The sequence below is a fragment of the Ictalurus punctatus genome, chromosome 14, assembly GCF_001660625.3.
Source record: "Ictalurus punctatus breed USDA103 chromosome 14, Coco_2.0, whole genome shotgun sequence".
NCBI classification, from domain to species: Eukaryota; Metazoa; Chordata; class Actinopteri; order Siluriformes; family Ictaluridae; genus Ictalurus; species Ictalurus punctatus.
In genome coordinates, this window is record NC_030429.2 from 22,431,850 (window position 1) to 22,455,085 (window position 23,236).

At 44.8% G+C, this 23,236-nt stretch overlaps 2 protein-coding genes across 5 annotated transcripts in view; both read left to right on the forward strand.

The window, feature by feature from the left end:
• Positions 1–11,238, forward strand: part of LOC124628858 (synaptotagmin-7) — an 83,867-nt gene extending 72,629 nt beyond the window's left edge. The window contains exons 3-4 of the mRNA XM_047159808.2: positions 9,033–9,112; positions 10,969–11,238. Coding sequence (XP_047015764.1) covers positions 9,033–9,112; positions 10,969–11,107 — 219 coding nt within the window. The 3' untranslated portion in view covers positions 11,108–11,238. The remainder of the gene's footprint in view (positions 1–9,032; positions 9,113–10,968) is intronic.
• A 4,454-nt stretch (positions 11,239–15,692) lies between these two features.
• Positions 15,693–23,236, forward strand: part of syt7a (synaptotagmin VIIa) — a 54,939-nt gene continuing 47,395 nt past the window's right edge. For 3 of the 4 annotated variants that reach the window (XR_006983597.2, XR_006983598.2, XM_047159805.2), the window contains exon 1: positions 15,694–18,894. Coding sequence is in view for 1 of the 4 variants with exons in the window: in XM_047159805.2 (XP_047015761.1) it covers positions 17,660–18,894 (1,235 nt within the window). In the remaining 3 variants the exon portion in view is untranslated. Of the gene's footprint in view, positions 18,895–23,236 lie in introns of all 4 variants that reach the window. The other variant, XR_008397821.1, reaches the window with a different exon arrangement.

Below are 23,236 nucleotides of genomic sequence, written 5' to 3' on the forward strand. Positions count from 1 at the left end.
GTTTTAGTAAACATATTACTGTGTATCTCGTTGTGTTTGTTTCTACAAAATGGCTTCCAATGCGCTGGTTTGTAGCGCAAGTTATACACTAAATAGAATGAACATGGTTAACATTACATCAGTTCGTGTGAAGCCACAGCAGGTAATTAGATAAATGCTGTAATGTGGCAGTGGGGGATTGTGGGGACTGTGGGGCTCAAGGTTCGGGGCTGGATCAGGGTCAGTAGATTAAAGCTCAGCACCAGGAAGCACAATATGATAGAGCTTCTTGGTTTGATCCCAGACAAAGCACCTCTGATGTCAATCTAATGCCTGAAGTTTCAAGGGTGACGCTTCAGATCAAAGCCACTAACACAAAGCTCTTAAAGCCAAACTGCTCCAGAGGTTGTAACCGTATCATGACACTGTTCTATAGATCTTCTGTTATCTCATCTTCACAGCACAGATGCATCAGTGGCTCTACCATGCATACATAAACGTCATGCCCCCCCCCCCAAAAAAAAATAAATAAAATAAAAGAGGATAAAATAGTGAGAAAAGGGTGTGAGGTCAAATAGCTTTATCGACATAAGTTGTGGTTAAAGTTAGTTAACTGCAGTAAATGCAATAAGGGAAAAGAAAAACTAATGTTGATGATGGTGTGCAGGAAATAATAAAACAAATACAATTCACACGTGTATATTATATTCATATTATACACACAGGAATATCTGCATATGGGAGAATATAGATTTAGATGCTGTTCTCTCTTATCGCTCTGCCTCTTCAGCCTGAAGTATCCCTCATTTCTCTCCCTGTCTCTCTTGCCATCTCTCTATCTACTGCTCTCTATCACTCTCTTTCTCTCTGTCTCTCTCTATCTCGGTCTTTCTCACGGTCTCTCTCGTGGTCTCTCAGTCTCTCTCGCTGTCTCTCTATCTCAGTCTTTCTCACTGTCTCTCTATCGGTCTCTCTCGCTGTCTCACTCTATCTCAGCCTTTCTCGCTGTCTCTCTCACGGTCTCTGTCTCTCTCACGGTCTCTCCATCTCAGTCTTTCTCACTGTCTCTGTCTCTCTCGCTGTCTCGCTCACTGTTTCTCAGTCTTTCTCACTGTCTCTGTCTCTCTTGCTGTCTCTCTCACTGTTTCTCAGTCTTTCTCACTGTCTCTGTCTCTCTCGCTGTCTCGCTCACTGTTTCTCAGTCTTTCTCACTGTCTCTGTCTCTCTCGCTGTCTCGCTCACTGTTTCTCAGTCTTTCTCACTGTCTCTCTTGCTGTCTCTCTCACTGTTTCTCAGTCTTTCTCACTGTCTCTGTCTCTCTCGCTGTCTCGCTCACTGTTTCTCAGTCTTTCTCACTGTCTCTGTCTCTCTTGCTGTCTCTCTCACTGTTTCTCAGTCTTTCTCACTGTCTCTGTCTCGCTCACTGTTTCTCAGTCTTTCTCACTGTCTCTCTTGCTGTCTCTCTCACTGTTTCTCAGTCTTTCTCACTGTCTCTCTCTCTCGCTGTCTCTCTCACCGTTTCTCAGTCTTTCTCACTGTCTCTCAGTCTCTCTCACTGTCCCTCAGTCTCTCTTACTGTCTCTTAGTCTCTCTCCGTGTCTCTCCATCTCTTGCTGTACTCTCACAATAATAATTATTGCATTGGCCTATTAGCTCACTTTTTCCTGCCAGGAGTCAGTTAACCTATTCGAGTCTATTCGATTCGATTCGATTCGATTCTATTCGATTCGATTCTATATTTCTCAGATAATAATGCTCTGGGTGAAGCTTTAACTGCCTTTTGTAAATGGTAATCATTCAATTCATCTTCTTTAATGCTTGAAGTATTTAAGTGTCTGTGTGTCTTAGAGAGGGGGAGAGAGAGAGGGAGAGGACACAAGAGACACGGATGTACGGCCAGTCAGACTGCGAGATAGAGAGGAGAAGGATGGGGGGAAACTCCGTGGGCGAGAAGAGAGAAAGACAGGCAGACGGATGGATGGACACACAGGCTGACTTAAAAAAAACAAAAAAAACAAAGGAGAAGGGCAGAAGACTTCTGAAGTTGATTCTGAAGAGAGATGAATAGGATTAGAAAGTAGGAGAATGAGTGAGAGAGTGCACCAGAGAGTAGATAAAGGGAAAAAGAGATGGAATAAATGAAGAGATTCGTGCCTGACAGCAGGGTCCCCTTGAGAATTCTTCTAAAAGTCAGAGAAGAGAAGCATGTTGAGAAAGTAAACTATTTGTGTGTAGTGCTGATTATTTCATGAATTGATTATGTGAATTACTATCTTTCTTTTTCTGTCTCTCTTTCTCTCACACACACTTAAAGCATTTGCAGTTTTCCACAGAGACCAGCAGGGATATTTGTTCCCCCTCCACCCTGTCCTTTCCTCCACAACACCCCCTACCGCCTCTCTCGCTCTCGCTCTCTCTCTCTCTCTCTCTCTCTCTCTCTCTCTCTCTCTCTCTCTCTCTGTGTATTTTACCCACTTTTTTTTATCCCCTCCTCTCCTTTTTTACTCCCACTCATGCCATCTCCCTCTCTCTCTCTCCCTTTCTCCCTCTCTCTCACATCTTTCTAAAAATTTATCATGCTGTTGAATGATAGATGAGTTGCCCTTGATAGCTTGTTCTTGCCTGTCACAAAGCAACACTGCTCTCCATTCTCAGGAACCACAGTGTGTAAGTACAGTCTGTGTGTGTGTGTGTGTGTGTGTGTGTGTGTGTGTGTGTGTGTGTAGACAGTTTGTGATCAAGACTCTTTACATGTGCATTTCGTGTGAGTTTAATTACGGACTCGCGTTACATCATTTTATATTCCATATTACATCTAGTACAGTTCTTTAGGGCTAATAAAACGAGGTCATTTGTCATTTCGATACTCAATGTTTACGCTGTATGTTGTGTGTTTTTTGGAGCACGTTACGTCCGTTGGAACGCTACACAAATGGACCATTAATAAGTCTGCTTACGAGTTTGGAAAAGAAAGAAAGAAAGAAAAAAAAACATTCCTAGAAATTCCTTTAAACCTGCAGAAGTCGACATTAACCAGTCTGATCTGCTGATGTACAAGTACAAATATATTTTTTGTACTGCTGAACACGGTCTGTGCCTCTGGCTGGAAATCGTACAACATCCTGACATTTCCCGAACACAACTGAACGTGACTAGAGCAATAGCCCAAACAGAAATTCTTCCTGTATTGCATCATGAGTGTAATGTAATGTAGTTCAGGAGCACTGTTTAAATGATTTTATTTGGAGAGTCAGGAGAATGTGCAGAGCAATAAGAGAGCTCGGTGAGCCTGATCTTCCCAATGTTCATCCAGGGATGATGATTGATATATCGTGTGATGATGCTCTCAGCTGGAATCGCTCTCATGGATGAGGGACACGCTTTTTACAATAGTCTCAGAGCAGCTTTACAGGAATATATAAACACGGTATGCAGATACTAAAAGTGCGAATTTATCCCAGTTGAGCGAGCCGGTGGTGACGGTGGCGAGGGAAAAACTCCCTAAGATGATAAGAGGAAGAAGCCTTGAGAGGAACCCGACTCGGAAGGGAACCCGTCCTCATCTGGGTCACGACGGATAGTGTGTAAAAGTTCATTATGGATTCATATGAAGTCTGTTTGGCCTTAGAAGCGGCCGTAGTCCCAGCAGTCTGGAAGTGGAGTAGATGAGAGCTCCATCCAGAGGTAGGACATCCGGAATGGATCAGGCGGGTCCGGAGATCAGGATCAGGATCTCTAGTATCTCCATAAAATCGTGTGTGGCTCGAAAGAGGGAGAGAAAAGATTATTAGGAAAACCTGCTGCTCATATCACTCCGCTTAATGTGGACCGAGCCTCCGTTTATGACCTTGCTCTAGTGGCGCTCTTTTCTCCTGGGTGTTTCTGTAGAAATCATGAAGTTGCTCAAAAACTACCAGTGATTTTGCAGTTTTATTATTCTTTTAATGATTTAATTCGGAGGTTTTGATTCATTTTCATTTCGGAGCACCTCTGACTGTAGTTGCAGCTGTAAGACAAATCACAGGTTTATATGTGTCGGGGAAATACCGGAAAGAAACGGACTAGAGACTACATTTCCTACAATTCCCAGAACACTTCTGCCTTCATTCTGATCACGCACACCTGCATCTGATTCACAGCCACAGTTTGAAAGGACTTTCCGTTCACTCGCTCTTTGAGAAGTAGACACTCGGTTACCTTGTGTTCTGTCGTTACCGAGCCTTGAGTCGCTTGTGTTTACCGCTCGCTGTTTTTGAACCCTGTTTCTGCCCTTCGATTCAGTTTTGTGCCTTGCATAGTTTAGCCTGACTTCTGCCTGGTCGTTGATTATGAGTTTGAGTTGCCCTTTGGATTCTTCTGCCCGGATTATTTAATAAACGCCATTTTAAGCACGCGTACGAGCATTTGCGCCCGTCTATATTTCCACCACCTGACAGTCAGTACGTTTACACGGACGACAACAATCCGATATTAAGACGATATTCTGATTAAGAAACTAGCATGTAAACAGCGATTACTGATTATCTCAATCCGATTAAAGTCATACTCGATGTAAACACAAATGGAATTAAGACGTGTGGAGTACTCCTGTTTTAGTCGCGTTATCGACGTGCGTTACAGACACGTACACACCTTAATCACACTGTTAACGTCGTGTGGGAGTTTTCACCGCATTTTGCGACAGGACACGTACACACACGGCAGCGCTCGACCGTTTGAGGCAAACAAGAGAGCACGGCTGCGTCCCAAACCGCGTACTTACCTACTATACAGTAGGAGAAATCAACATATTTCAGCTGCTATATAGTAGGAGAAATACATGCATCTCGGCTGCTATATAGTGGGTAAGTACGCGGTTTGGGACGCAGCCCACGGCATCAAGCAATCGCCTATGTGCACGTACAGCATGACAAATAATTAACCGCACTTGAAGTGTTCGTAAACATTTTAAATAAAAACACCCAACACTGTATACGCTCCCATAACGAAGACGAGCTGTATGTCGATACGTGAAATTCTGGAGGGGACGGCGTGGCGTGGTGACGTAATGACGTGTGCCGTTAATCGATCTACGTTCTATATCATGTAAAACTGGAACATGAAAGGAGTATTCTAAAAGCGACTCATGTAAACACCTTAATCAGAATACTGGCTTATTCAGAATAAGCTCAATAATTACATTACTGCCGTGCGTGTAGACGTAGTCTCTATGTTCTAATCCATTATCATTTGGCAGACACTCCAAATAAACACGTTTTCCTTTCCGATAGCGTTGTTGAAGGAGTCTCCAGTGTCAGCATGTTGTAACAGTCAGAGGTAAAGCTCAAATAAGGTGACTTTATTTGTTTTGTTTTGTTTTACAACACGGGAACTCTTAAATATATTAACCACAAAAAGCGAGTCTGATGAGGGAATAGCGGTGTATAGCTGTTATACTGTAAGTGATGATAAGGTCTTTCATGGACTTTACACGACATTTTATATATAATCGTGAAAGGATCAAATCTATGATGATCCGTTCTTTAATTAATCGAAATTTGTCCGTGTTGGAAAATTGCAGTGACCTCGAGAAATCTTGCCACGCTGTCGTGTTCCTTACATATTATTGTTGTGCAGATCTACTCCAGCCTGCTTTGTTGCTCCATGTGTATGTATATATATGTATGTGTGTGCGTGTGCTTTGGGGCGGTTAGGGTGCATGTGTTGTCCCTTCTAGCTGGAACTGACTCACCAGCATTGCCATTGCATGTCCTAACTGCCATTTCTGTGCATGTCCTCTTGTTCCGTCTGTGTGTTTGCGCCAGGATTTCCTCATGTAATATACACACAGTTCTTATCCTCTCGAAGCGGAGACGACGTGCTCACGGAGTTAATCTGAAAGTCATATTGAAAATGACAAATCACCGTTTAAACACTATTCTCATTTTTAGCTTTATTCCCCTTAGTCTGGTTAAACACACGCTACCTAAATGCTTCTGCACATGAAGAACTTTGTCCCATTACTGTGTAACTGCCCTGACCTGACCGTATACATCAGGGCTTCCCAGACTAATTCTAACCGAAAGACCCCGAACGGACATGATGAATTTCCTGCGATCCCAAGCCTGGTTTATCCGTGATGCACGCCGTTAATGCGAGCGACAACGTTCACACACTCCCACGCCTTAGATTACATGCGACACAACATCCCATTCACCGTCGCACTGTAAAATCGCTGTCTAGTGAGTCCATGCGCAGCGATGGCGTCACACACACCGAGAAGCTCGGTCTCTCTCAACCTTGACGCTGTCGTCGTGATGGTCGCCATGAACTGCGTCTCAAATCAAAATCTCCCGTTATAACCTCCACGTTACATTTTGGTAGGTTTGAAGAATAACGGGAAAACCCTGTTAGCACTCAGTAACAGTCTAGAACAGTACACACGTGACGCTCTGTAACAAATTTAAATATTAACCGATGGTTCTCGTTTGTAAAGCGAGACACTACCCCATTTCTAAATCACGAGACCGCTCGTTTGAGAACATCTCTTATACGCTACATGATTACATTACATTACCTCTGTGTCTTTATACATGAACACTGACTTCCTCTATGCTGTATCTTTACCCCACACACACGCTCTTCCGATCCTGTAAGTGCATACGTGTACGCGTTAAGCGCAGACGCAGTGGGTCCTGACTGACATATAAAGTGAAGTGAGTCTATTTATAGACTCGAGTACTCTCATTCCTCTACACACTCGGATGCATGCATGCACGTGCATACGTACACACACGAGCTGATTCAGCGCTCGTGTCCTTGCTGGCGGACGTCCCCGCAGCACCACAGCTCCACCAATCGCAGAGCTTTGTTTGTACAAGCGTAACCACAGCCTGTCCGTCGCTGTGAGATGCTCTGGGCCATAGTGAAGCAAAGCCAGCCAAGCCATTCATACACTCCAACCCTGCTGTCCTCTAACGCTGGATTGGCTCACTGAACAGGACAGATAGTCCTGATGAGCCTGATAGCTACAGTCCCAAAGGCCGTGGGTGAGATCTCACACCGTCTGCTGGTCATTAAGTAGTGTGCACCATGTTGGGTACAGGACAAGACTTGTTGCATGTTTCATCAGTCATGTTGTTTTTTTTGTCTGCACGCTGGTTGCAATGCACCATGGGATCAAAATATTCAAATCGTATTTAAAGGGATGATCGGGATTATTTCAACGTAATTATTATATCACATTTCTGCACTAAGAACACTTGGACGCGTGTTCATTTCATGCAAGTATCCAATCAGCCAATCATGTAGCAGCAGCACAGTGCATTAAACGGTGCAGATAGGCATTAAGTGCTTCAGTTAAAGCTCAGAATGGGGGTAAAAATGTGATTTCAGTGACTCTAACAGTGTTGTTGAAGCCAGGTGTGAGTATTTCACCTCGCCTGCTCTTTTTCCAGTCTTCACCTGACCAGTTTCGGTGAGCCCGTACACAGATTCCTGTTCTTGGCTGACAAACGGAACCTGATGCGGTCTTCTGGATTTTGTAGCCCGTCCACCTCAACGTTCGACCACGACATGTGCGCTCTGAGACGCTTTTCTGCTCAAAGAGTGCTTATTTGAGCTACTGTAGCCTTTCTGTCAGCTTGAAACATTCCGGTCATCCTCCTCCGCCTGCTCTCATCAACAGTTCGTTTCCTCTCGCACAACACACCGAGGGTCCCCCCCCCCCCCCCCCCCCCCGCACCTTTCTGTGTAAACTCTAGAGACTGTTATGTGTGAAAATCGAACGAGAGCTAGCCCATCTTCTACCAGCAACCACGCCACGGTTAAAGTCAGAGAGATGATATATCGTGTTTTTCCCCATTCTGAACATTAACTGAAGCTCTTGACCTGTTGGCATGGTTTTATGCATTGTGCTCCTGACACATGATTGGCTACCTGCGTTAATCAGCAGGTGTACAGGTGTTCCTATTAAAGTCGCTGTGGAGTGTTAACTGACGACTCAACAACTGACGTTAGACTTGTATTACGAGTCAGATTTGAGTCAATGGGGTTTAGTTTTTCGTTTTCAGAGCAGGGAAAGGCGTCCAATTTCTTGACTAAAAATCTTGACTAGGATTTTGTGGAGGTTTTTTTTTTTTTTTTTTTTTTTTTGTGATCGTCGCGGCCAAAAAATACTCGATTTTTGCCGCAGCGTTTGTTTTGCACGGCCTTTCGCAACGATGTTTGTTTGGTAAATTCGATATAAGCAACATCATATACGAGTACATCGTATGTCCGTATCGGATTTGAGGAAATGTTATTCGTTAATTTTTTTTAATACAAGTGAGTATATACACAAATAATGCTCGTAAATTCGCCTAAAAGCGACAGAACGATGTACATCAGCTTCAAACTCACCAGCACTGAGTACAGAGAATTGGTAGAAACTTTTGCACACATGCATCGTTAGTAGTACAGAGAAAGTAACTGTAATTGAGAATACATGATGCGTGAAATTTCCTTGCATTTGCCTGCCGTTTTAAATCGTCCGTGCCCAGTGCCCGCCTCGGTATCTGCGATGTTGTACATCTGGAATGTGGATTTTTAAACCTTTTTTTTTTTTAAAAGATTTTTAAAATCTTTCACCTGTGGAGAAAGTGTTTATGTAAGCTGTAAGAATAGTTTTGGGACGCCGAAGTGAGGTGTCGATTCTCCCTTCCTCTCCGCCGAGGGCACGGCTCAGTGACACGCGGTGTCGGAGTTAAACCGGGTGTTTCTGTGTAAATGTGTGTGTGCAGTAATTACAGCTGAGGATGTAGTGTGATGTCGGCAATCAGAGGTGAGAGAGACGGGGTGGGGGAGGGGGGAGGGGGGCTGGGGGTGGGGGGGCTGCAGGAGGAGCACAGTGAAGAGGTTAATGGCTTACATACAGACCTGGTGGATGCACTCCAAAGTTATGTTTCTAGGTGTAATTAGGAGGCTTTATCTCATTATCTATCTCATTCTGCCATCCTCTCTCTCTCTCTCTCTCTCTATCTCTCTCTCTCTCTCTCTCTCTCTCTCTCACACTCTCTCTCTCTGTCTATGTCTAGGGAAAGAGAAATAAACCGGGGGTCGAGGCAGTGAGCACTCCAGACTCTGCACGAGGCCGAGGAGAGAAGAAAGCCATCAAGTAGGTGGAGGGCATCTCACACACGCTCTCATGAAATTAACCCTTTCTCTCTCTCTCTCTCTCTCTCTCTCTCTCTCTCTCTCTCTCTCTCTCTCTCTCTCTCTCTCTCTCTCTCTCTCTCTCTCTCTCTCTCTTTCTCTTTGTCTTTCTGTCTCTCTCTCTCTGTCTGTCTTTCTCTCTGTCTTTCTGTCTCTCTCGCTCTCTCTCTGTCTGTCTCTCTCGCTCTCTCTCTGTCTCTCTCTCGCTCTCTCTCTGTCTGTCTCTCTCTCTCTCTCTGTCTGTCTCTCTCTCTCTCTCTCTCTCTCTCTCTCTCTCTCTCTCTCTCGCCTATTCTGTGGTGGGATGAGATCACACGACTTGGTAAGTCTGATGCCAAGTCAGCTAATGAGCTCTGCTGATAGTCATGTGACTAGCACCATGAAATGTTCCTACTTCCTGTCCTTTATTCCTTTTTCAACTGTGTATGACTTTTTTTCAAATGATCCTTTTTTTTCTTTTTCTTTTTTTTTTTTTTTTACATTAAAATGTTGCATTTCGTCTGCTGCGAGGCGTTGTTGTGATCTGATCTGCTTAGGTTGAAAGACGTATCAGCTTACTCTATGCCAAAACTTCTTTTCCATTATGCATAATTCCGCTTCCTTGACTGATAGCATCTCCGATGCTTAAGTGTGTGTGTGATGGCAGAATAAGAGCTACGGGGAGCGGCACACGCAGTAAATGAATCTCTTCTCAATAGAAGATTTTGCTTTTGTGTGTGTGTGTGTGTGAGAGAGAGAGAGAGAGAGAGAGAGAAAGAGGTGTTTGGCAGTTATAAGTGCTGCCTGTAAGTGAGAGTTAAGTGTGGTGGATTCGTTGTGTTGGTGCGCAGCTGTTGTTATTGGTGCGAGTTGGTGAAGGCAATCGCTGCTTCCTTTTCCACGTTCCTGGAGAGCTCATTTGATCTCTCACTCGTGACTCATGTAAAATGCAGTTCACATGCCTCTGTAATGCAGCTGTGCTCTCAGAATAATAATAATAATAATAATAATAATAATAATAATAATAATAATAGCACATCCATGTTTGTCTGTTTGCAGGTGGTGCTGATGCGAGACTGTTGTTTTTTTTCCTCTTCTTTCTCCCTACTGCACTTCACGTTATATATAACAGCTTCATTCTGTTAGCTTCCGTTGGCGCAGAGAAAACGGCTCGTTCTCGTGATGACTTCAGTGTCTCGGGATGTTGCTCCAGTAACCCACCTGACTCTCTTTTTTTTATTTTTTTTTTATCTCCCTTCATGTTCTCCAGTCACGAAAACTCAGTCTCCACGAGTGTTTCTCCGCAACTTTTGTACGTCCTCCGTCACTTTGCTTTACTGACTCTCTTTTCTCTACTTATCACAGTGAAGTCTGGACGTTGTGGAATGCTTATTTTGCGTTTGTATAATCTGCCCATTCAAATGTACATAACGTAGCTGTACTTCTCTCACGCTCCTCCTTATTTCTCTGATTATATCCGATGTACTGAAACCATGAAAAAAGAAATGTCCTGTTTTTATTTATTTATTTATTTATTTATTTATTTATTTATTTATTTTTTAAAAACCTGTTCTGTTTTTCTGTTTAAAACACTTTGTGGTTTTTTTTTGTTTTTTTTTAAAAATTTTTTTTTAAAAATTACTACTAACTTTAACCCGGTTCAGATTTGCACCTCTTTTAAATGCCACCTTTTGACGAGGACGGCCTTCGGGGGTTTCGTGGAGCCCTGGCTACGGTTCAACTCTTTACGACTCGCTGATGGACGGATGGATTAGAAGGATGACTGATGTGAATGGATATGCTGTGTCTCATGGATGTGTGTCTCTTTCTGGCCTTTAGTGATCTAGACAGAGACTTTTGGAATAACAATGACAGCAATTCAGAGCAGCAGCGGTGGAGCTCCTACCCGCCCAAGGAGTTTGTACTAAACATTTCTCCCTATGCCCCTTACGGAGACCCTCGCCTCACGCTCAAGTGAGTCTCTGTCCAGGCTGGTAAGAGACCCAAACCCTTACCCAATAGACCCCACCCTAACTACCCGACCTTTTATAACCCCTGCCACCAGGCAAGGCTGTAGAGTGCGGCTGTGGAGGCGAGCTTGATTCTTTGACGCATGACAATTCTATTTATTTATTTATTTATTTTTTAAATTAACAAGGAATTTGGGGGGGTTTAAAAAAAAAAAAAAAAGATACAACCTACTTTTTTTTTTTTTTTTTTTCGTTTGTTTATTTGGGTTCTTGTGTGAAAAATTTTAAATGATCTCGCCATTTCATTTCATATGATGGTGTTTTACATATTAAATGCTAAGGAAAGGCAACAGTTTTCCATAAGGCTATGACCCCTTTTACAGCTGGCAATCTGTATGCACAGTCTGTTTTGTGTTTGTATTTTTTCGGATGAGCTGTAAATGCACATGCAGGATGCGATGGAGCAGCCTGAGCACCTCGTGCTGTGTTTAGATTTCAGTTTGGTGTAAATGCAGTCCAGCCAAATGAAGTACTTTTACTGAGGAAGAGGTCTCACCTGGGGAACTGACGATGTCGATGTGCCCTCGGTGAGTACTTGTTTGCATAACGCCACGGGAAAAAAGGTGAAATCCGCCCTCACGGATGTGCATGCGTTTCAACAGCAACATGTAATTGCATCTACTGTGACCCAGATAGCACTCCACACGTCTAAGCCGGATTACGTCTGAACGCAGCTTGTTTGCCATTTGGGAAGACGTCGGTCTCGGTCAATACCTGCGCTTAATCTTCACACTTTTATCGGAATGTTTATTCCGTCCGTAGTCAGCAGTGTGCTGCACTTCTAAACGACGCTCCAAAAATAGGTGACGTTGATGAATCACCGGAGGAGAGTTGCGTGAAGGAAGCCGAATCTGCTTATTGCACGGTGATAATTTATTTAATCTGCTCGCTCTCTTCAAGAAAGGGTGCTGTTTTTACAACACTGTCAGGTTTAGATCACACATTATACTCAAGGGTGGCTAAAAAAAGCAGGAGAAAAAAAAACGAAAAAAAAAAAACCCCAGATGATGTGCAGACTCGATTTTCTCAATTGGCAAACAAAGTCGCTGCGATGTCGCTGACGTGTGCTATCTAGGGATATGCTTCCTGTCTGGAAAAATTGCCTGCATATAATAACGCATATACTCTATTTTGCATCTTTGCCACATGTAAACGGGGCCAATATCATGCCTTATTGAAAAGAAACAAACTCTGCTTCGTTACAATTCCCTCGTTCGGTGAACTCTACAGCTAGCGATACGTTTGTAATGCACGGCGCGTGAAGAGCGAATGAATGCTGCGCTGCGTTCTGCATGATCGGCGGAACTCTGATCGTCATGCTTGTTTTGGCCTCGGACATGGTATTCTGGATAACTTTTGACTTAACGCCACGTCGTTCAGGCTCCTCTCCGTCCGCCGTCTTAGAACACGGCGTCGTAATTCGGTGCGGTTCGGTGCCTAAGCCTGCAGGTTAGTGCTGCATCAGCTTCATTTGCTTAGACGATGACGGGAGAGGAGTTGTGTGTAACTGCCCCTTGCTCCCTACAGCCCTGCCATGCTTCCCTGGCCCGTAAACTCTAGCCTCTGCCCCTTTTCCGCCCCATGGGGTGTTACCATGGAGACGGACAACCCTCTAATGTATGAGTTTATACTGACCGAACTACCCTACTAGCACGTTGTCTGTTTATTTCTGTTATGCTTTCCCTTCCCTTCCCTTCCCTTCTCTTGATCTATCCTACTGAGGGTTGACCGTTGCAGTGTAGTCATGATGTGGTAATAGTGTGTCACGGCTCCTCCTCTCCTGCTCTGTCTCTGCCATGGCCGCTTCCCTGGCCTCGTTCCCTCACTTTTGTCTTGTTTGGGGTGCGTGCGCGTATGTGTGTGTGTGTGTGTGTGCGTGTGTGTATAAATACTCGTGGTCTTGCTTGTGTTTAGTTAGCAACTGTTCCTATTTCCCATTCTCTCGTTTTCCCCTCCCCATGCTCTGTGTTTTTGTGGTTTTGTCCTAGCTAACTAGTTCCAGGTTCCTGGTCCCTCAAAGTGTGTTGCTTCTAAGTGCAGTCCTTGTTCACTCTCCTCCCGCATCTCCACTCCAGCTTTGCGATGAGGAGGAGAACCCACACCTGCTTAATTCAGTCCAGAGCCCCGTCGCTTCCGAAAGAGCCGACTATGCCAGGGGGAGCGTTTAGCCGCTCGAGCCTTACTTCAATAACACCTGTCTGTCTAAACCTACTCAGTGGCTTTTAGGGGAACAAGCAAGCAAGGTTTCAGATGGAAACCGGAGAGCTGTCAGCAATGGGAAATAAAGGAAACCTGACTGACACGGGAGCTCCTGGCTTCCCAGTTTAACGTGGCCTTTCTGTTAATTGGCCTGTTTCTCGAAAGGTCCATGTGGAGCTGGTTGGATTAAAAAGGTGTGGGGAGAATCTGGACTACAGCGTGACAGCTGCAGATTTGAGCAAAACCAACGTTTGATTCGTTTTACCAGCCCACTCTTAGAGTAGACGAAATATAAAACACCTCCAGAAGGTCGTTCGGAGCATTTAACTTTCAGATTGAATTGGAAGTGGGTTTTTTTTTTTTTTTTTTTTGTGAGGAAATGTGTATGTATAATGATAATGAGTCTTTATTAATCATATATACATTACAGCACAGTGAAATTCTTTACTTCGCTGGGGTCAGAGCGCAGGGTCGGCCATGATACAGCGCCCCCTGGAGCAGAAAGGGTTAAGGGCCTTGCTCAAGGGCCCAACAGTGACCGATTTGAACCACCAAGCTTCTGATCAGTAACCCATAGCCTTAACCGCCAAGTCACTATTACATATAAGTCACTATTACTCATCCCATTTTACGATGTCTTTCAGGTTTATATGGTTCTATATTTATCCTACATTCTAGTTCCTCAAGCTCCTGGTGCACACTATGGTCTGAAGCGCCATGTCCTCGGATAAGGAGTCTATAAAGATAATGCTCTTGCAATCGACCAGGTGACTCGGTGTTTCTTTTTAACGCGAGAGCAGAAGCGAATGTTAAACGACTGCTCTAACGACCGGGTTTTTGCTCTGCTCTGCAGCTGCCACTCTCACGTGTTCATAACCTCGTAATTGTAATTGCTATTATAGTGTTTGTGGAGAGATTCGTTGCGTCGTTTCTGTGCAGTTTGACAAGTGTACCCGTCATCGTGCCTAAAGATGGTTGTAATGCTGACTAATAACCAACAAATATGTTCGCTTTAAAGGTGTTTTTCATGTGTAATGAACGTTTTTTTGTTGTTCTTCTTGAAATTCGGATTTTCATGAACTCGCACTACAACACACAGATCGACGTGGTGTGTTTAAACAGAAGCACGTCCTGAGCATCACCAGGGGGTGCTGTAGAACTAGGTTTTCCATCATCTTAGTTGTCACGAATGCCATTCCTGTAATATTCACCGAAGCTGAGTACACACCACATCGGTGCATTAGCGAGAGGATGACACGCACGGTGGTTTTTTCCGAGCTGATGACATCAGCCTCAGTAAGGCCCTCTAGTGACCAGCCGGTGCTGTCTGATAAATTTCACTAATGGCACTGACTAGTAGCAGATCCTTGCTCTCGTCAGCCCGAGCTTCATTAGCAGAGCAGCCCAGGCAGATATTCATTTCGCCTGTCGTTACGCTGACACCTTTACAATAACACCGGGCTCTCAAATCGCCTGACTGGATGAATTCCACGACAACGGTAATGCACAGCGAGGTAGGAACCCACAGCGATCAGGCTGTCGCTAAAGGCGAGAGATGCTCTGAAATGAGCAGCAGGTAAAAATCTGAATCCTGTAGTACGTCACATCAGGCCCATATGCTTCCCATTTTGCTGCCAAGCTTCGCACATACTGCATGGACTGGAGGTCTAATCAGTACTTTGAGACCATGTGCTCAAATTCGACCAGCTAACTCCTGCCCACTTTAACACCTCCGCATCTCACCTACTGCACATCACCCACCTGTTTGCACACACTGAGTTAGATGGTGTATACTTTTCCACTCACTTTGATTTGTAACTTTTTTTTTTTCTTCTCGTTATCTCCTTTTCCTTTCTCTGTTTTACTGTTCTTTCTCTATGTCTCAATCTCTCTCGTCACCAACCCCACCCCCCACCCCCCAAAACCTCATCCCCAGTGGCGCAGTCCCTGGGGGGCAGAAGGGGTCTCTTGGTGGCCGTGGGGGGGATGGCGGGGGTCCGTCACGCAGTGACAGCGTGAAGAGCATGATGATGGGAACCAGTAAAGCCAGCAGGTGGCAGATGGCGCAGGGCCGCGCGCAGTCCGAGGATCTGAAGAGCGGCAAGTGAGTGGAAAAGATATATAGAGAGAGACCGAAGCTGCTGGGGGAAGAGAAAGGAGCACGGAATAATCGGGATTCAGGAGAGTATAGTTTAACAGAGGGAGGGTCAGGGTGAGGATGAAAAATGGTGAGTACAAAGATAGACTTTGTAGCGTTTATTTAATCGCTGAGAAAGAAAAGAAACAGAGGGGCAAGAGTGCAAAAGGGCACAGAGGAGGGGTGGGCAGCTCAGCGCCACACTCGCTGTTCAATAGTTCTGTGTGTGTGTGTGAGAGAGAGAGAGAGAGAGAGCAAGAGAGAAAGAGGGGAAGATAAAAATTGAGTGCGTATTTGGAAAGGTTATGGGGAACATGCCTGTGTGTGGGTCCGTGTGTGTGTGTTAAACGGGCGATTCGGGCCGCGCTGCACACTAATAATAGAAGACGCATTACCACGCTGACTCACTGTTTCACCACACACACATATACGGAGCTCAAATCAATATCAGGCCATAACGTAACAAAACAGTAGCACTGCCGCCTCACTGCTCACAGCTCCAGGGTCCTGTTCTATCCTGAGCTCAGGTGTGGAGATTTTCATGTTCTCCCCATGTCCATATGGGTTTCCTCCACGTTCTCCGGTTTCCTCCACGTTCTCCGGTTTCCTCCACGTTCTCCGGTTTCCTCCACGTTCTCCGGTTTCCTCCCACCTCCCAGAAACATGCGGGTAGGTGGATTTGAAGGCTCTAAATTGCCCCTACGTGTGAGTGAGTGTGTGCATGGTGTCCTATGATGGACTGGCGTCTCATTCAGGGTGGATTCCCATCTCACAACCAGTGTTTCCCAGGATAGTCTCCGGATCCACCGTAGCCCTAACCAGGTGCAAGTCCATAACTACAAGTATACAATACGACTCTAGCAATAATAAAAAAGAAAAAGACATGTTAGTACGGGCAAGGTTTCTAATGTTTTGGTAACCCTTTATTTTAAGAACCACACACAAGGGGTTCATTAAGATCCTGTTAATTGCTTAATAAGGCTCAGATCCGATTCCGTTAAATAGGTTTTCCGTTCTTTTCTCAGTACGGGGAAATGTTTTGAAATGATTGCTAATCGCAAATACATTACATACGCAGTAGATCGAGACTAGGCAGGAGTATTTGCTAGGCGGTAGGTGATATAGTAAGATTCGTTAAGACTTGGCGATACGACAGGATGAGTAAGTGGTACAGGTTCCTGCGGCAGTAGAACAATGGCACTGGTTTGAATCGTTGAGAGTTGTGTTGCAGTAGCAGTGAGGGAGAATATTTCTGTACTGGTTATGTTTAGACTCGCGACGGATGACGTCTGAGCTGTAGGTGTCACACACCAGGTGCTTCATTTTAAGTTTGTTTCTCACCCCCATCTCGCACCTCCTCTCTTCTGGCACCTAACTCCCTCCTTCTCTTCATCTCACTTTCGTGCGGTCTCACTACGCACGCACACTCCTCCCCTCCTCTGTTCACTCACTCTCTCTCTCTCTTTTTCTCTTTATCCCTCTCCACCCTCTTCACTCTGTAATTGGATTCTATTTTCAGGCAGCTATATGTGTCTGTCTCTTGTGTTTGTGTCTCACACCCCATTTTTCTCTTTTCTCCCTCTTTCTCTGTCTCTCTTTCTCCCTTGACTGTCCTTGTATTGCCCTGCATTATGTCACTACTTGTCACTATTTGACAGCCCAGTAGCTTCCAGTATAGAATGCATTTCAACTAACAACAAGAACAACAACACTAAAAAAAAAACCCCACCATTCTGTGTTTATTTTCAGCTGGATGCAGCTGGACAGCCGAGCGACAGTTCGGTGTGTGGCAGGCTGTTTGGCCTTGAACGCTGCTGGAGGCTACGGCTTGTCAGCTTTTTCATGGTTAGCTGAAGTTTGGAGTTGTGCTCCAGTACGTTTGACACAGTTTTCGAACAGCTGCCGATGGAGAACAGAGAGAAATTAAGGTTAATAAGAGATGAGTTAATGACAGGGGGAGGTGAGTAAGACAGAGTGACGTTTCCACAAAGAACGATAAGAAAGGAGATTGGTTGGTGTAGGATTTTTGAGGACCGTGGTAGTATATAAGACGTGGGCCAGATGAAAGAGGAAGTGACTGTCGTAGAAAGACGAAAGCCGGAGATGCGTGTGGATTTGCTATGTAGAGACTGAAGGAATAAGGGAAGAGAAGAGAAGAGAAAAGATGGGCGTTCCTCAGCAAGCCAAAAAGCAGTCACCTGGAAGAACCAGCACTGGTCGCTTGGTGCCTCATACGCCTCGACACTCACGCTCAGGGCAGACGCGACATACTCCACGTGCCGCTCAGCCTCGGACGCCCCGAAAACAGGTCGCACACACCTCGCAGGGACACACACACGGGCATGCGCACTTGCACTCGCACTCGCACCGCTCGCCGTCTGCTCAAGGTGGTCCGAATCGGCCCGGGAATGGACACACACACATGCACAGTTACACACACCTGTCGGCTCACGCTGACCAAGGTGGCTGTAACCTCTTCTGCTACCTGTGTTACTGTGCCTACTGCCTTGGCCTGATGGTCCTTTCATTCTGTCTTCTCCTCTTCCTCTCTCCTCCTTCACCTCGCTCTCACCCTCACCCTCCATCTCCTCAACCTCCTTCCACCTCCCCTTACCCTGACGAGTTCATTTCTATGCCTTTGTCCTCCTTATCATCTCTCGCTGTTCCTTTCTGCCCCCATCCGGCTCTCAACTTCTCCTCCAACCTCTCTACCTTCTTTCCTTTCACCCGTTTTCTCTCCTCCACTGGCTCCAACGATTTTCTCTTCAATCTCACCTCTCCTCTCCCTCCATGCCCCTCCACTCAATCCCAAACTTCACGCGGTTCCTCCACTTCATCCCCCGACTCCCAACATGGCTCTCCATCCTCCTCTTCTTCATCCCGCCCATTTATGCTGGTCCCTCCCTCTCTGCTGCTCCTGCCCCGCCCATCGCTGTGTCGCTCTCGCTCGTCCTCTTCTCGCTCACTCCCCTCCCTTCTGCTTTGCCCACCCAGTTTCACAGACCCTGCCCTCTCATCTCTGGAGCACATCCCTGTGCCGGGCGCCACACCCCGCCCCAGGACTCTGCTGAGGCAGCAAAGCCTCCAGCAGCCACTCATCCAATCTCCAGCCTCAGGCCTTGGTGCCCGTTCAGCCATCTCACAGAGCTTGGGTCAACTCCATCCTCAACCTGGAGGAGGGGGTGGAGGGGAAGGGCCGGGTGGAGGGGGAGAAGCGAGATCTACGGCTCAGCGTGGAGGAACAGGAACTCGAGGTACTAGAGGCAGCACAGCAGGGGGCGGAGCTTCTCGCTATAGGTCAGGAGGCACAGGGAGCCGGGTCTCGAGGGGGAACCCGGGCAGCTGGGACTTCATGATGAGCCAGATCAAGAACCGTGGCCTGGATGTCAAGTCTTTCCTGTGAGTCACTTCCTGTCTGGGCTTTCTCCCATGCATGACTGTCACACCATGTTTGCTCTGATTGTCTCGGAACAGCTTTGTGAATGTTCTCAATTGTTTTACCTGAGGTTCAGCAAAGCATCTGTAGGCAACTAAACAGCCCTTCAACTGCTTTAACTCGAAACTGTTGCAGTTTTAGATACAGTGCTAAATGTGAACTGCGAACTTTCCAACCTCAGAGTAGGAACAATCCATTTAAACTGCCCTCATAACTAAACTCATAATACCCTCTTAAAGTTTCTCAAGAGCTTTGACATCACTAATTCGGTCACTCTGTTCCAACACGGCTGCACCCATAGTAGCATGTTTTAAGCCTTATAGACAGCCTTTAGACTTTTCTCTGTGAATGGTATATTAGGAGGATAAGGAAAGTTGAATTGATTTTACACAAGAATTTCAATGATACTGGGTTGTTTTTAGTGCTATTAATGATGAATTACCATTCTTCTACTCTAAATGCATATGAAGAACTATCTAAAGAACTCCAAACAGCACTAAGGTACTCCGAGAAATCATGTTTTCTGACCTTAAACATGTCTGTTCTAATGCTCTGAGGTGGGAACGTCTGAAAATACTTAGTTCTCAGTTGTGAAAGCTACATAATCAGACAGTATGGAGATGGAGAAAGCTCAAGGTCTGGGTCTAAACATCTCAAGTGGCCCAGAGTAAGAGTCCATTTCTAACACCAGCTTACTCCGAATACATTTGGAAAGCACATTCCTGAAGATATGGAATGCAAAACCTGATTTTCACCCCTACACTCCTAGACATTTTGAGACACTGAGCGTGTTATGCTTCCTCACGTTCTCGCCTCTTACTGGAAGTGTGTCTGTCTCTCCATCTGTCTGACTCTTGGGATCTGCATGAAGCTGTATTTTGAACTGGTGAATATTGCTCCCATCCTTCATAACCACTGCCTGGCTGGTCAACATTAATCTTTAATCGTGCGACATAGCATGATGCTGCAATATCGCTCTCGTTCTCCTAGTCTCTGTGGGTTTAGATCTGCGTATCAGGACAGTCATTTATTCTTCTCGATGAAATGATTTCATCTCATTAATATTTATTTTCCTCCCTGTGTCGGACTCTTAGAGTTGGATTATTCCTATCCACGTTTTAATTTCACGGCGGGCTCTGCTCTAAGAAGGTCAGGGGAAAAAAAAAAAAAAAACCAAACAAACCATTATTTAGCTCTGAGAAGAGGCATGAGATATAGCTTAAGAACACCAGCATAAACTGTAAAGGTCAATCCCATGAGCCTTCAATCATCAACGATGGATCAATATTAGTATTCTGGACTTTTTCGCTGTATCTCGGTCTTTCAAAATTTAATTTGATCGATAGTTAAGTAGAACGTAGTGTTTAAAGGACAGAACAATACAAACGTTTTTATATTTCAATAACTGCCAATCCTTTAATTGCAGTATTGTTTAATACTATATTTTTCATATCATGTTGTTCAAATATCAGATTTATTCTTCTCAGTGATGGTCTTTTTTTGTCACATTAGATGGTTTAAAGTCGTACATCAGCAGCAGAACCTGAAAACATTCACGTTGGACCATAAATTAAAATAAATCGGACGTGATAACGATGTATTCCATGACACTCGGCAGACATCTCAGTCCATTTAACGCCAAACAAAGACGATTGCAGCGCTCTTTTTTTTTTTTTTTCTCTCTGTTCCGTTCCCCCAACATATGGTCATGTTGTGACATGTAGTTAATTGAATTATTATGGATATTTCCTCTGGAATGAGGGCAGTATGCCAGAGTAGGGCTGTAATTTGCACTGAATATTTAAATAGCAGAGGGATAAGATAACCGAGCGAGCGTCTTCACACACTGCTTGGCAAATCGTTTTTATCACCTGGGTAACGGTTAGAAGCATTAATACGTCCGTTTTCTGAATGTGGACGGCATGGTTTCCATCGGTAAGTGTTAAGGACCGGAGAGCAGAACCATGTCTAGTGCAAGGTATGTTCTGCTGCATTGGCTTGAAATGTGGTGCAATATCTTGCCATGGCCTCTCGGGCATCATTACACTTGTTTGATGGATGTGTCAGGGATTTTACGAGCACCGATGATGTGTTTAACGATTTGAAATGAGAGTTTTTTTTTTTATTATTTGATAGATTTCTCTGCAATCCTTGTTCAGCTGCTACCTTGTTTGGGGCTCCTGAGCAGTGCAACAGAAAATCATGCTCCCTATTGTTAGCAAGTTCGATTTCCGGTGACGCCACAACCGTGTATGACCGGAAGCTCAAGACAGCCAAATTAGCCGTCCTCTGAGGGTGGAAGAGATGGTATCGTCTGTGAAAGCTAGAGGGAAGCGAGCGCTATCGTCCGATTGGGGTCAGCTGCCCTGTGACCTAGCATGAGCAGAAGTTTGGAAAGATGCGACGGGATTTCTGGGGAATCCCTTGTTAGCGTTCACCCTCCGTGGTTTGTAGCTATCGTGGGATAAAGAAGAGCTAGCTAGTGGGTGGGAGTCTGAAGTTCAATAATAAACTAAAAAATACCTGAAAATATTTAACCCTTTCATGCACAGCATCCGCACTTATTGACAATTTGTTAGGAACATATAAAGCCCAGTTCTTACTGCACAGACAGACGCCGACCGACGCCAGTAGACTCGTTTGTCGGTTTTTTTTTTGCATGATGAGCGACCCTGCAAACTCCATAGAAACGAAAGCCTGTGCGCTAGGTGCACATACTTCTGAATAGGGCCAGTTGCTGTAAAAAAATGTGAAAATACGGCAGAATTTATTATAAAACTTGCCTAGGGTTTTATCACTGCTTGTAGGACTAAAAGACTGATAAAATATCAAACTTGCTGGATATCTAACATGAGACTAGGCTAGTTTGGTATTGCTAGCCAAGGGGAGGCACAACTAGCTATCACTGTATGGGTTTAGCTGCTACAGTGCCAAGCAAAGTATATTAGCTGTCCTCAGGCTTGGGGAGTAACGGAGAAGCATTAGCATACAAAATCTGGTAACTGTAATCCGTCACATTTACATAAAAAAAACAAAGTAATCAGATTAAAGGTACATTTTGTAAAAATGGGAATAATATCAGGGTTGCATTTTTTTTTTTTCATTTAAAACCAAAGAAATGAATCTTTTGACATAACACAAAGTAGACTGCTTGATTGTAGTTCTGGTTCTTTCTTGTCAGTCGTGACTCACATGAGCAACCTCCTGGTGCATGCACAAATAAATTTAGCACAAAGTTAATTTGGTAGAACTTAAAACAAATTTAAGACTCTGAAATGCTTTTGTTAGGGTGACCGTACGTCCTCTTTTTCTCAGACATGTCCTCTTTTTCCAAGAAAAAAGAGTCCAGCTGGGATTTCTAAATTTGAGAAAACGTCCAGGATTCGGCTTTAGTTTCATTATGATGTGCTTATGGGCTAACACCGCAGCATGTGTGCGCATGTTCACATTGCTTTAACCCCTGTCTGTAATTCCCGCCTTCTCGCACACCAATTGGTCGGTTATAAAAGGCTTGCAGCATCTATTGGACAAATTCCTGCCTCTTAACCGTTACCCTACTCTCAAAGAACGCGTGAAGGCGAAGCGCTGTTGTGTACGGCGTCAAACAGTGGCTTGACAAAAGCAGCTAATGAAGCTGCCCCTAGTCAAAACAACACCCATGGCCATATAAGGTCTTTTTTTTTTTTAGTTTCGTATTACATGGCCGTTTTTATATATATACAGTATCTCTCAAAAGTGAGTACACCCCTCACATTTTTGTAAATATTTGATGATATCTTTTCATGTGACAGCACTGAAGAAATGACACTTTGCTACAATGTAAAGTAGTGAGTGTACAGCTTGTGTAACAGTGTAAATTTGCTGTCCCCTCAAAATAACTCAATACACAGCCATTAATGTCTAAACCGCTGGCAACAAAAGTGAGTACCCCCTAAGTGAAAATGTCCAAATTGGGCCCAATTAGCTATTTTCCCTCCCCGGACATGTGACTTGTTAGTGTAACAAGGCCTCAGGTGTGAATGGGGAGCAGGTGTGTTAAATTTGGTGTCATCGCTCTCACACTCCCTCATACTGGTCACTGGAAGTTCAACATGGCACCTCATGGCAAAGAGCTCTCTGAGGATCTGAAAAAAAAGAATTGTTGCTCTACATAAAGATGGCCTAGGCTAAAAGAAGATTGCCAAGACCCTGACACTGAGCTGCAGCACGGTGGCCAAGACCATACAGCAGTTTAACAGGACAGGTTCCACTCAGAACAGGCCTCGCCATGGTCCACCAAAGAAGTTGAGTGCAACCAGCGGTTTA